Below are 13866 nucleotides of genomic sequence, written 5' to 3'. Positions count from 1 at the left end.
GGGCGTGGCTGGTCCAAAAAAAGAACAAAATAGAAGGAGGAAGTACGTGGCAAGTGAAAGATATATGAAAATGGCAGGCGAGCATTTTCCCAGCTAAGCCTAAAAGGCAAAGAGTTGCTTCTTGATTTATGCGCCCAAAAAAGTGCCCTACCAAATATGATATACCTAAAAGTATATATTGCACTTTGTTAACTCAATAAGCGGTATGAAATTGCTGGCTCTTAAATGCTTGGGATTAATTCTATATACATATTTACCATTGAAAAGCCTGTCCATTTCTGTATGAACCACCGAAACTTTCACTGGCAACAAGTTTTGGCAACTTGAAAATTCCCAAAGCAAAGGAGGAAACGAAGTTTTCGCCAATGCAACAACTCAGCAAAATCCTGCTAGCTCAACAACACACTCCTGATGTTAGTTACTCTGGGGGCTGCGGTACCCAATGTTTCGCATTGGCGATGGGTGTCTTTGGTTTCTGCTGAATATGTGACATTTATGCATTATTGCTTAACACTCACAGCCGTTGTTGTAAGTCCATAAGCCATGTGTTATGTAACTTCGCACTTATACATCAACATACATGCCAGCTACTTACGTATACGTAATATCAAGCATTCGCATTGCGTATACGCACCGTTGCTTGGTTACTTTTCGTTTCGATACGTTTGTATTTGATAGCATTCAATAGGGAAAAATTGAACATGTTAATTACTCTATTAAAAATGGAATTAAAGCGTAATTTAGTGAAGACTTTGAAAGGCTTTAAAGGGGATTTGGGCATTAAGCAGGCATTGCACTTCCTTGTGCAAAAATCAACGAAATAAAGAACAGTGATTATCGGGTATCACCTAGTCGAAAAACAGGACTCCAGACTTGTTTTTCTGTACGCCGCTCGCGTCGGACGCAAGGAAACAATAACAAGCGGAAAAAACAGACGCAGTTCGGCAACGCCATTGTTACCTGTACAGGTGAACGTGTGTGCGCGCGGACAGAGATGGCGATGGCGAATGCGATATTTCAGTGCGTTGTGTGAAAAGCAGCGTAAAAAAAGCTTAAGCTAAAATGGGATTAGAAACAACAGAAGGGACGAAGCAGAGTGGAGTGGAGAGGTCCTGCGCAAGGAAGAGGAATTTCTGGCTACCTGGTCATGGTAAAGTGCTTATTTGCGTGTGTGTGTGTGTGTTGTTTACTCTGCAGTCGCTGTTGTTGTTATTTGAGTGGCCACACAGCTGGCACATCCAGCATCCAGCATCCTGCATACAGCATACGCACTCTGCCAGCAACAGGAGGAAAAGAAAAAAATTACCCAAGCTCACCTGAACTTACCTGCGGATAACAGGCATGCTTGCAATTCGATGAGAAAAAATAGAAGGCCTTAAAATGCATTTGGCAAACGCCAAAGACCCTAACTTTATGAAGATCTCAAGCAAGAGAAAACACGGAAAATGCTATGGAATTCAGAATAGGAACAAGAAAAATGTGCGATATTTTCTTATCTAATATCTATTCTCCATCGCGAGTCCTGTGAACCTAGGGCATTTGCACCTGCGACCTTGTCTCGTTCGCCAGCTTCTATTGTTTCTTTACATTTCGCTTTCCTTTGTACTTTTCCCTCGCTTTTTTTTCTTTCTGCCGCTGTATTGCTAACGAAATTATTTAGTAGACCCGCGTGGCTGTCAGTGGGCCAAAAAATAAAAAAAGAAGGGAGCACGGAATCTGCCACAGGAAGGACGAAAGCTGTCCGGACTGGCAGAGAACGGGAAAACAGGACATTGAGTGGCAAGTATTCATCAGGTCTTGTTTCCCCTTTTTTTATATATACATGTACCACTACTGTCTCCTCGGCGTTTCGCATAAAAATCGCATTAAAACTAAAGTCAAAGTTGGTTTGTTTGCTGCCCCCTCGGTGACCACGCCCCCGCTAACAAAACGCAAAAAACCAAATTCATGTTCACACGCACAGCAGCAACAACTGTACGAACACGGGGAAAATCCATGGAGAAAGCAGGGCTAACTGCGGATTTTGTCCTTTCTTTTTATGGCACCCGCCCACCCAGTGCCCACTTGGCACAGTGGGCAAAAGTGTTGCAAAACGGGGATTAAATAGAAATGTTAAGTAAACTCAAACATTTCTCCTTTTTTGACGATATGGCTAGGTTATGTATTATATCGCTGCTTAACGAATACCATTCCAAAGTCAATCATTTGAGTTATGTAAATCAACTTGATGCCACTGTAATCGCGCAGGCGGGTGTGTGTGTGTGTGTGAGTGTGCTCGAGTGAGTGTTTGTTTGTTTGGCCAGCTTTATTTTTTACCTTGCTGACTTCTCCTTTTTGGCCGGGAAGAGCGCCTTTTGATGTGGGCTTATCAGATATCAAAGCGCATAACTGATAATGTGGCAATTGGAGGAGAAACGCAGACAACAGGTGGTTGACTGGGTCGAACTGGAGGGCTTACCGCCCGAGGAATCCCAACGAGCATAAGTTCCATGCTGATTACATCTAAACTGAACTGACTGACGGGCAACACGAAAACAACACTAAAGTCAAAGGCGAAGTTCAAACAGTGGCAGATACATAGGATCATCCATGGCATTTCCTTCCTTATCGAAATGCTGTCGGGTTTTCTTTTGTCCGACTTACCTTTGCGGACGTTTCACTCTGTATTCATTTGCCCTTTTTTTTTTGTGTGAGGGGTACAATGGGCGGGTGGAGGAGTTGGCCAGCAATGTAGATACACATCCATCAAATATGCATGTGTTTTCTCTAGAAATATGTGCACGAGCTTATTTATTGCTTCTGGCACCTTCTCTATTTACATCCCTATTTTTTTTTTAGCAAAATCAGTATATTGGCACTACTGGAATTTTTCGCATATTATTCTCTATTTTATATAAAAATGGTGAGTGTGTTGGGATATACAAAATGAAAGTACTTCAAGGATATTATACACAAGGGTATTTCGAACTTGTGTTTAAAATCATTTTCGTACTTCCCCATTTTGATGATGTTTTTTTTTTCTTTCGGCCGGGTCCTTTTTGCTGATTTGTTTACGTTGATAATGATTACAATGCTGTTGTGTCGCTGCTGTTTTTCCGGAGGCGAGGCTTTCCTCAGCAACCAACGCCACAAAAACCCATCCCCCCCTCTAACAGCCAATCCCCCCCTTCCATAGAGCCACCTTGATTGTTTTATGTGCCGCTCTCATTATCGCGGCCATCTTTCAAGCGTTGCCGGCATACGTTAGTTGGCCTAAACTTGAAAAGCTTCCAGCGGCACACAAGTGTGGCCTACTTTCCGGGGAGGAGGGACACTGTGGGCGGGAGGGAGGTAAAGGACACAAGAGCTGGAGGGCTTAGAGAGAGATGGTAGATGTCTGCCAGCAAACATAAAATCAGCCAAAACGTTGCCACAGCACGGCACACACACACTCACACATACACACACCCATATAGTGGCACACAATTTATGCCCCTTTTTGCGGAAGCCTCAACACGGCCTGTACACCTTGCGGCATTTAATATTTGTGTTTCGCCCGGCACACGGGCATTTTCCACCCATTTTTCCAACCATTTTCCACCCGCCCGCACCTGAGCTGCTGGCTTTTCAAAACAAAAAAAGGAGAAAAAAACCAAAAAATACAAAAAAAGAGGGGCAAAAATGTTACCTGCCCGCTTTTTTCGTGCAAATATAATAATGTCAGGACTGCGTCGACTTGTTTACGCTTTGGCGAAGGCTTTCGCGAAGGCAATTTATGATTGACCGCATGTCCTGGGGGCCAAGGACCTGCCTGGCCGCAATTGAAACTTTAGCGCAAGCACGTGCCAAATGTTTTCGCTCTCGGCTTGCGACGATTACAAAGCCTCCAAACTCCCACGGAAAAGCCATTGAAACCCATCCGAAAAAACAGGCTTATATACTATATATGTATATATATATAGTACATTGTAATTACGTTTCCCCAAAAGGTGAAACTTCAACCGACTTGTCGTTGAACAAAAGGTACCCAACAAGAAATGGCTGAAAGAGCAGTGTCGTCGGCTTTTTGCAGCGTTAATTAATTTGTATACTTTCGGCAGCACGTATGTCGCAGCTAATAAATAGAAAGTTTCGCCATTGCATTTTCGCATGCCAGCCAGTTAATTTTAATTGGGAAATATGAAAAAGAAAGCAAGTAAATGACTAAATCTAACAAAGGATTAAGCATATATTCCAACAGCAATTACAAACACACAATTAATCGAGCTTAGTACATCGAAAGTAGTGTGCACAAGTTACTCAAACAAATTCTACAAAAAATCATTTTAACCATATTTGCATTTGATAAAAGGTGCACTATCGTGTGGAACAGATGTCGCACACACATTGCACTTAATCAACCCACCTGTGGGTGAACCGTTATGGCCAGCAAATCCGGGTCGTAAATAAAACAGTGCACTTTTTTGTGGTCATTGCGTCGCTTTAGTTCTGTTGCCAGTCTAAAACTGAGAGCAAAAAAAAAATAGAATAACACGATAACAAGTCACATAAATTAGCGACTGTAACTGCCATTGTCTGTCGAAATTAAATAAATTATCATTGTAATTGATTGGCCTGTAATGTCAATTTGGCGCAAACACAGGGTCCCACAAAATCCGATTGCGCATTCCCCAAAGATTGATCCTGTGAAATGATGGGCAATGTGTGGGTTTGTGTGTGTGTGAAGGGTTTGGGCCAAATGGAATTTGAAGCATCCGATAAACAATATATTATATTTCTATAAATCAAACTCGCTGCCAAGCCAGTTAGTGCGGAAAAAACTGGGAAAAATTGAAAATAGAAGGAGCGGAGAGTAGGGAGGAGAGGAGTGAGTAGTCCCTTAACCGAGAATATTTATAAACCCTCGTATGGGTGTAGTAGTCGTAGTCGTATGAGTATTCAAAGCGCAGCAGGGAGAAAATACAAACAGGATACGGCTTTGGCACAAGATGAAGAAGCAGCAGCAGCCACAGCAAGGACCAAGGACCAAGGACGCACCAGGACCAACGGCGATGGGAAGGATGGAGGAGGAAGACGAGCAGGCGATCAGGAGTGGAACAGACAGAGTGACTGGGACTCAAATGGCATTTCGCAGACAATATGCAAACATATAGCATACTAGACATGCTTACAACCAGATACCTTGCCCGACCTTTTAAAAGAATGAAATAAATGGGTGGGGTGGGCGGAAAGGACGAGCGATGGGCGGGGGCTAGAGGGACCCACATGAATATTGAGAACTGCGATTTGATTGTATTGTATATGGTGAAAAAAGAGCAAAATAAAGCGGAGTGGCATGCACCCCACCACATTTTGTGTTAACTACGGAGATTCTGGGCAAACGCCTGCCAAATATGATGCATGACCAGCCGACTTTCCCGAGGATTAAGAGCATGGACCACATAACTCCGAAGTTAACTGAGAAGTTTGTACCAACTGCCCGAAAGGACCAATTCTGCTCTTTTCGGTCGTTAGGTGGTTTCTCTCAGCTCAGATTTTGCGACAGTGCGTTTCAGTAGTGTAGTGCTCACTTGCTATTATGGCATTAAATTACAGATATTCGATTCTTTCCTTTATGCATTTTATGCTAAATCAATAAATCCAATATCTCGAACAGGAGTGTGTGGCATCAATTATAAACGTTATGCATTTCGTACTGTTTTCTGCAATAAATCTGTTAGACGATGGCACAGAATTGCATGAATTGCATGAACTGATGCAATTATCGCATGTCTGAGGCATTTCAAATATTCCTGGATAAATTAGCTGGCTGCAGGATGTACTCTTCTTCAAATGTGTGTGTGTGTGTGTGTGTGTGTGGGGGTACAGTACGCGCCGACTTGGCCAACTTCCTGGACTGGCTGAGGTCCTGCCAGGACCGCCCACTCTCGACCGGGCCATCTATCTGTTATCTACAATCTGTGGCATATGCAGCAGCAGCAGCAGCTACGTAAGTGTGTGAAAAGCACACACACTCACTAACTCACAAGCACACACACACACATACATGCATATGTACATACGCAGAAAGTGTGCCAGGCAGAGGGTGGCATTTTTTGCCACTCGACTCACACTCAACAATTTTGAGTGCGGGTGCCACTCACCACAAACATCGCGGGTACTTGGCAAAACAATCGTATATTTTTTATTGCCGCAAGTAGAGTGTCCAAAAACACCCGGGTGCCTAAACACCCTGTGTTTAGCGGGTGCACTTGCTGCAGTTCTCTGGTGCCAGGATTGTGCAAGCCGAAGTCAAAGTGTTCTGTCCACAAAACTTTGTGCCCGGCTAAGAGGCAAATCGAAGAGGCAAACCGAATGGAGGTGGCTGGAATTTATTCCGTATCGCAGCCATATATCTTCAAGATGGAGCACCCACATACACTCACACTCACACACACACATTTACCCACACAAAGGCGAGCAAACAGAGCAGAGAGAGAGCAACAAATTGTCATGCAGTGCAATGCAAAAACAATTGCTCGTGGTCGGACATCAACAACAACGCAATGGATTGATAAACATAGACAACAGACGCCGCATGCACTGAAAAAAAGAAGTGAAATATAAGTTTCGAAGAAGAAGTTTCGAAGAGTTGACATTTTAGATAACTTCTTTATTCTTCAAAGTTCTTTAAGTTGAAAACATTTGTTCTAAGCAACAAAATAACCAAACGCTCTTCAAAAGTTAAACAATAATCTGTTTCGTTATCACTCCAATAACCTCATTTTTCTCAGTGTCCACATTCAACACTTCCACACACACACACACAACAACTCGAGTGTGCGTGGCTCCAGCAGATTGTGTGTCATATTCGAGTGGAGCAACTTAAGCAGTCAAATAGTTTAGCAAATTGAATTAATAATATTTTGTGGGCGGAGTGCAAGGGCGGGAGGCGGGGCGGTCCGATGGGCGGCAAGGGGCGGTATCTAACTGTGGCAATAATCAAATATGGTTGCATACTTTGGGGCAGATTGGGGCACTCGAGTACCATTCAATTACTCCACTTTCCCCACAAAGTCCCAGCATCGTCGCAATTCGATTGTCCCGCAATTGTGCATGTATTTTTCTTTGATTAATTTATTTATCTTCCACCCGGCATCATTTTGTATTTATTTATTTATTCGCAGACGCACAATATCTTTAAATGAGGTGCATAAACTCGACTGTATTACTGTATGAGGAATTTATTATTAATCAATATGTGGGTGGCAAATAAAAATACTTGGACATCTTATCAGATTATGGTACCAATCATTGCCGGCAATCAAAGAGAACAAGTATTTGTTAGGAAATTTCATGGGGATCAAGCTCACGAAAGCATCAAAGCATCCAGTCTTGTTAATAGTTTTTGCTACAATTATTTTTCAATTATAAAGATATTTTTGATATTTCTATCCTAATTGTGTAAGAAATGCTCATTCCATTTGGGAAATGGAAATGGCTCTGTATTTCATTTATGATTCGATTCGATTTGAATGCCCTGGGAATATGACATTTTGGATATTAACTTCTGTTAAACGCATTCGCATTAGTTTGATCTTGTAATTTCGTAGACTGCCACAAATGTGACACATTTGGCCAAAATGAAAACATTATATCCAGCTGGGTTTCTGTGTGCCTCTGCGAGTGTGTGTGTGTGTGTGGTCGTATCTGTGTGATGGCATATGAATGTGTGTGGCATTTACTCAGCTAATTTAAAGCTTAAAAACCCCTTTGGCCAGCAATGTGAACAATGCCAGTGGCCAAGGGCCACTCTAGTTTACCTGAGTGGATGTGTTTGCGAGTGTGTGTGTGTGTGTGAGTGAAGGGGTTGTGCTTTCCCTCTATCTCTCTCTCTCTCTCTTTCCTTCTATGTGTGTGTGTGACTATGGCAAATAGTCAAATGCAAACTATTTACCACACATTGAACAACAGTTGCATAACGGACCAGGTCGCCTTTTCATTTCGGGGTCCCAGGGCTGGCAGCCCCTTTTCACACACCCACTACTACTACACCAATACCATGAAAAGCACCCGCAGTGAATGCAATTTTAACTATGTCACACACACACAGAGAGAGAGAGAGCTCAGAAAATGCGGAGTGGCACTCCATTAAGCATATAAGTACACCTATTAATGGTCAAAAAGGAAGCCAACGAGAAACCGACAACGACAACGAACCGAAATGAAAAACGAATTCAGAAAAACATAAGAAAAAAAAGTAACCAACGGAAGCAGGAAAGAGGGAACAATATTACACTTTATACTTTTGCCACATTACAAAATGGAATTTCCTTCTCACTGAGCGAATATTTGGTGATAATAGAGTTTTTGCAGATAAAATTCTTTAGTTTATGAGAAATTAGCTCAATTACAAAAGGTCAGTACTGAATTGCTAATACTGATTATTTTTAAAGTCTCTTACAACTTATCAACTTTAAACGTGGATAACAAATATAGTAACCAATTAAAAATTAATTCGTATTATTTACTGATGAAAACCAATAAAGTTGCATGATAAGTAGCTGGTTTAAGCTCATCTGGGAATGATAATACTGTTAATTACAGCCACTTGGCCATGATGTTCTTACCAGCTTTTTTTTGAGTGTACCACTGGCACCACACTGATACACATAATGTAACTCATCTTAAGCACATTAAGAGATGTGCAGGACCCGCAGAAGTGTGCGGTCCTGAATCCGGAGGATACAGGAGCCAGGATGCTGGATACTGGATACTGGATTCTGGATCCACCAAGGATAGATGGCGGCGGAGCAGCAAGCGGCACTTGCGGTCGAAAGACAAACTCTGGGTTCAGTTGGTTGAGTGAATGGATTAAAAGTCCATCAGAATGTACATAAAAGTCATTGACTTAACAGCCGGGGTCCGGGGTTTTTCAGGGTTTTCCGGCTCTTCCGGCTTCTCGGGCACTGCGAGCGTCGAGGGTCGTCCAAGTTATGTGCCCCACCTGAGGGAATCTTGGGTGGGCATCATTACTATTATTTCCCAGGTTTTTTCACCAGAATTTTTTGGTTTCTGCATGTGTCTGTTCGTGTGCTGAACGCCGCTTCACTTGCCGCACGACAACACTGGCGCTCGCGTGTGAAATTAAATTGTTTGTTGGTTCGCGGAAAATGAAAATAAACTTTTGTCTTCCTGCCGTTGTTGTTGTTGTTGCTGTTGGTGTTGTTGTTGTATTTCCGGCACGTGTGTGTGCCCATGTGTGTGGGTTTTGCACGGGTAGACCGATCAAATGCTGCGACCACATGACTAATTGAGGTTGGGCCTTTCGAAACGTTGAATAAGAGTGCTTAAAACGGTTTGATCTGGAATTAAAACTGAATTTAGTCGGACGATATGTATATATGTGTTAAACATTTTGTCTCACTTTTACCAGAATGGATTGCAACATATTCCTGTGTTTATTCCGAACTCGAATCTCCTATTATTTAAGCAACTTTTAATACGCTGTACGAACCCCAAAAATGTGCCCTGTAATGCCAACTGAGATTATGTGGTCTCAAATGAAATTGAGCAACGAATGCGATGTGGGGCGCATCATTAAGATTAAATGGAAATGCCGCCAGTGTTTGAACATGGACAAGTGAGCCTGATTGGGGCTCCCGCAAATTCGGGATGCGATCGAATGTCGGTCATCAATTTGAATTATTACCTGGCCAACATTTTGTTGGCCATGAAACGGGGCTTTTTGTAATGAGCCGAGCATGATGTTCAATGTTGTGCAATGCGGGACTCGTATGCAAAACTTAACGCCAGTCATTCAATTTGGCCGGCCCACGAAAAACCACGCCAAGTATTCCCGTCCGGCAGGTGCCTCTCCATTATGGAGTGTTCAATAATTATGCTGCGGTTTTGTTTCTGGTTTTTCCTGCTGCGGTCGCCATCGTGCCTCATTGACCCAATGTCCTGTCCTGCAGGATGAGGATCCACCCATTACGCTGTCCGTCAGTCGGCAAACATATTAGTTTATTGGTGATTTCCCCAGTTGCATCCCATTTCCATTCCCCCCATTCCACAATTTTTCCACTCTCCGGCGGGAAAATCACGCGGTCTAACGACGCGAAACCGCAGGCTTAGGCAACACCATCCCAACCGCCCACTCATCCTTCAAAATCCACGGAACGCAAGTACGAAATGTATTTACACTGCAGGCTCCATTCAATAACAACTTACTGCAACTGTACATATGAAAGCACTGTGAGAAATGAATGTGTATAACGTATTAATTTGGCTCACTAAAATAACTGCATAGCAACTAGAGACAAACAAATCAGTATACCTTATATGTATTTGAATATTTAATGCCACACATATAAAAATAAATAGTTGTAGTATTTTAAATAAATTCAATATGGACAAGTCTGCATAAAAAGCAGCATAGTAGATTTGAAAATATATTTCAACTAGTTAATAAATTTGCTAACCTATTTTATTCCAAGTGCATTCGTGTGTGTGGATACATATGTGCTTGTATAAAAACCATGGTTATGCGAAAAGCGGCTCAGTGCCATTAGGTGTTTGGTTTGGCAGCAGAAACTGGGAGTTGAAAACTGGGAACAGGAACAGGAACAGGAACCAGAACCGAAACAGGACGTGGACGAGGGGCCCAAGCCGGAGAGTTGCCATGTCATCGAATTTTCCGCATTTATAAACGTAATGTATTTTCCTGGAGCGCCGGGACTTTGGGATGCGAATGAATGGCAAAGTTATTATGTAGCCGCAAACGCTGCATTCCTCTTATTAACTTATTCAGCGTGCCGGCGCAATCAATCCGTCAATAAATATAGACGGGGGAATTGCGGTGGAACGGTGTGGAAAACTCGAAACCGGGAAATCGGTGAAATCGGGGAAATCGGCTTTGGATCCCGATTCTCGGGCGAGCAATCACAGTCACAGTCACAGAATGTTCATGCATTTTGCGGCCGATTTCGGGGTATTAAGAGTCTGTTACTCGTTCACCGTGTGTGTTATGTGTGCTCTGCCTTCTGCGAAACCATATGCTTTGTCGGAGGATCATTTCATTCGGATAATACTCCCTTTTGTTCGCCCTCAAAATTTTTGTTCACTTTTATATTATTGATTCCCCGGAAAATTACCAGTACGAGTGTTCGAGGCGACTCTGGGAGTCAATAAGAAATTTCAGGAATTGTGCGAGCTAATTCATACGAATCCTGTTCGTATTTTTGGCACAAAAGGTGGAAGCGCTTAAAATCTCAGTTGAATTCCGTTGAATTGCGTCGCAGTTAAGTAAGAACTACTTGGTAAATAATGCAGAACTGTTTTGCATTTCGGTTTCATTCGAAACTGATTTAACGTAATGCGTAGTTCATTACACAGTTCTATGGAATCATGTTTTTAAATTCGTATTAAAATCTTGCCAGACCCAAATGGTTTTGATAACTCAACCAACTAGTAATTCACCCACTATATATCCATTAAATGAAAGTTAACGCTTGAATTCAAAAACTGGGCCATATCTAGAGTGGTTGCCTAAGTTTGAGTTTTGCAAACAATAATTGCAGCAGGCGACCGCAGAACTTTTGTTTAATAGACCCAATCACACATTCAACGAGATGAAGAGGGCTCCTTGGGGGGCAGAAAGGCAGGCTGTGGCAGCGGCGCACACTTAACTCAAGTTTCATTCAATTATTGTTAAGCACCTCAAGTTTTCTTAGCCGCACACCGCAAAACGCCCACAGTCGCCATGGGCGTGGCTTCCCCCTACCGCTTCCCATTCACCTCTCCCATTCGCAATCCCAATCCGAAAGCCAGGCCAACGCCCACCTTTTGGGTTTTGGGCCCGAAAACGAGGCCACTTGACAGCCAAGCCAGCGGAGAAGACAACCAACGTCACCTACTCAGCGGACCCGACAAACCCATAAACACCATGTCAGGAACCGGGCGGAAGATGACTCCCATGCGATGTAGGTGGGCTACCGTCTTTCTGGGCTCAGCAGCCGCACAAAAATGTTGTCGCAAAATTTTCTGGCTGGCTAAAGTCTTCTGCACTGGAAAAAAAAACGGCCAGTGTGGGAAGCAAGAATAAGTCACTTGCACATATTTCATGTGTCGAAGTTGCATCTGAAAACCAATAGATAGCTCCTCAACTATCGGTTCCAAAGTCGAAAGTCTTCCAATGAAATCTGGCTAAGTATCATAATACTTACCTTGTGTTACAATTCTTACCTGTGTAGAAAGTTCTCAAGCTTTGCATCTAGAAAATATCATTTTTATTAATATTATATTATAATAAAATCTTATAATAATATTATACTATTAATTACATTTAATGTTATCCTTGCAGGAACTGTGCCCAGTGTATCCACACACTCATATGCTTACACGGCCAACTGGGCGAGAAGGCGAAGTGGGTGCCCCTGTCACACTTGGCCATCCCAAGCGGCAACCTGGCCAACTCCCGAGGCCTGACACCAATACTAATGCGTGCGATTAACATTCGGAATGGTCTGCTTCCAGACGGAGATTTGATGGTGGTGGTGGTGGTGGTGCAGCGAGGACGAAGGACGCAGGACTTCTGGCAATCGGCAAGCAATTGGCATGGACGCGACTCTGGGCTTTGGGCCACATACGATGGGCATAACCCGTCGTGGGGCTGCGGACACGGTCAGATGGCTGCGGTACATGTGTACATGTGTATCTGTGTATCCACACCCACACTCGCACACACACCTTCGCCTACACATGTTCCACATATCCCACATATTCCACACCCAGTTACACATGCACATGTAGAATCTAAGCCAACACGTACGCCCACGCATACACACGGCTGCATATGTTTGTTATAAGTCCCCCTGCAAATATGCGATAAACTACTTGCCACCTGGGGGGTTTCCCGGGCTCGGGCTTTGTGTGGCGCTGACGGTGGTTGGGTGATTCCAGGACCTCGGAATGGTGTCGGCTACACGAAAAATGGCGGCATGTCCTGTCTTGTTGCCGCAACGTGTGTCTTTCGATCGGATGGCAAGAGTGGCCGGAAATGGCCAGGGATGGCAAACAACGCGACGCTGATTCAATTGCACTGTATCCTGTTTCAATCGAGTGAATTTATCAGATTTTTCAGATTGCGAAATGAGTACGAAAGAATGCTCGTTTGCTAACTTGATATTAAGAGCCTTAACCATTCGTTGAACTATTGTATAACTAATTGAATAACTTCTGTACGCCTAAAACTACAAACTATATCCCTTTGTAAAATAATAGTTAAGCTCTTCACTTTAATTTCAATCACAATATACGAATAAAAATGTAATTCCGCCATGTCATTTCGTTTGGCATTTGAGTAAGTATGAAATTGGATATATTTAAGCCTTTTCACATTATTGCGTACGTGGGCTCATATTGTAACTGACCTTAAATAAAATATAAATAAATGTGATTGGGTTATTAATAGTCTCCCAATTGAAAAGCAAAATGTCTGCAAATAGATGAAACTTTTCACTGTGAAGACAAAAAAATCCCCATATTATTTGCAACTCTTTGAAAACTACCATTCAAATATGAACTGTTAGCGGGCTTAATTGAAAAATGAACCAAGTTCGTGCCGGCTTTTTCGGTTGGTTCCCTTGAAATATGGCCTTTCAACCGGTTCCCAGTGGGGAATTCCCAGACTGCAAGTTGCCAGCCCTTTAGGAGGAAGGCAAAAAATGGAAACCATGTTGCCAGCGGCCACGTAGAAGGCATAACTTCGCTTCACTTTACGCCTATTTCACATAAAACTTACGATTACACAAAAAGAAAAAAGCGCAAAGAGGAAACGAAATGGGGCGGCTGTGAGTAGTGGGCGTGGCAGTTTACTTTAAGACTTCTTAGCGAAAAAGCGACACA

At 43.0% G+C, this 13866-nt stretch overlaps 1 protein-coding gene across 3 annotated transcripts in view; it reads left to right on the top strand.

Moving 5' to 3' along the window:
* LOC116802098 overlaps nt 1-13338 on the top strand; it is a 34230-nt gene extending 20892 nt beyond the window's left edge. For all 3 annotated transcript variants that reach the window (XM_032725224.1, XM_032725225.1, XM_032725226.1), the window contains one exon: nt 12323-13338. In XM_032725224.1, the coding sequence (XP_032581115.1) occupies nt 12323-12827 (505 nt within the window). In that variant the 3' untranslated portion in view covers nt 12828-13338. The remainder of the gene's footprint in view (nt 1-12322) is intronic.
* The last annotated feature ends 528 nt before the right edge of the window (nt 13339-13866 follow it).

This window comes from Drosophila sechellia, chromosome X, assembly GCF_004382195.2.
Source record: "Drosophila sechellia strain sech25 chromosome X, ASM438219v1, whole genome shotgun sequence".
Classification (NCBI taxonomy): Eukaryota; Metazoa; Arthropoda; class Insecta; order Diptera; family Drosophilidae; genus Drosophila; species Drosophila sechellia.
Note: the sequence above shows the minus strand (reverse complement) of the source record. Positions and strands in the feature narration are given on the sequence as shown.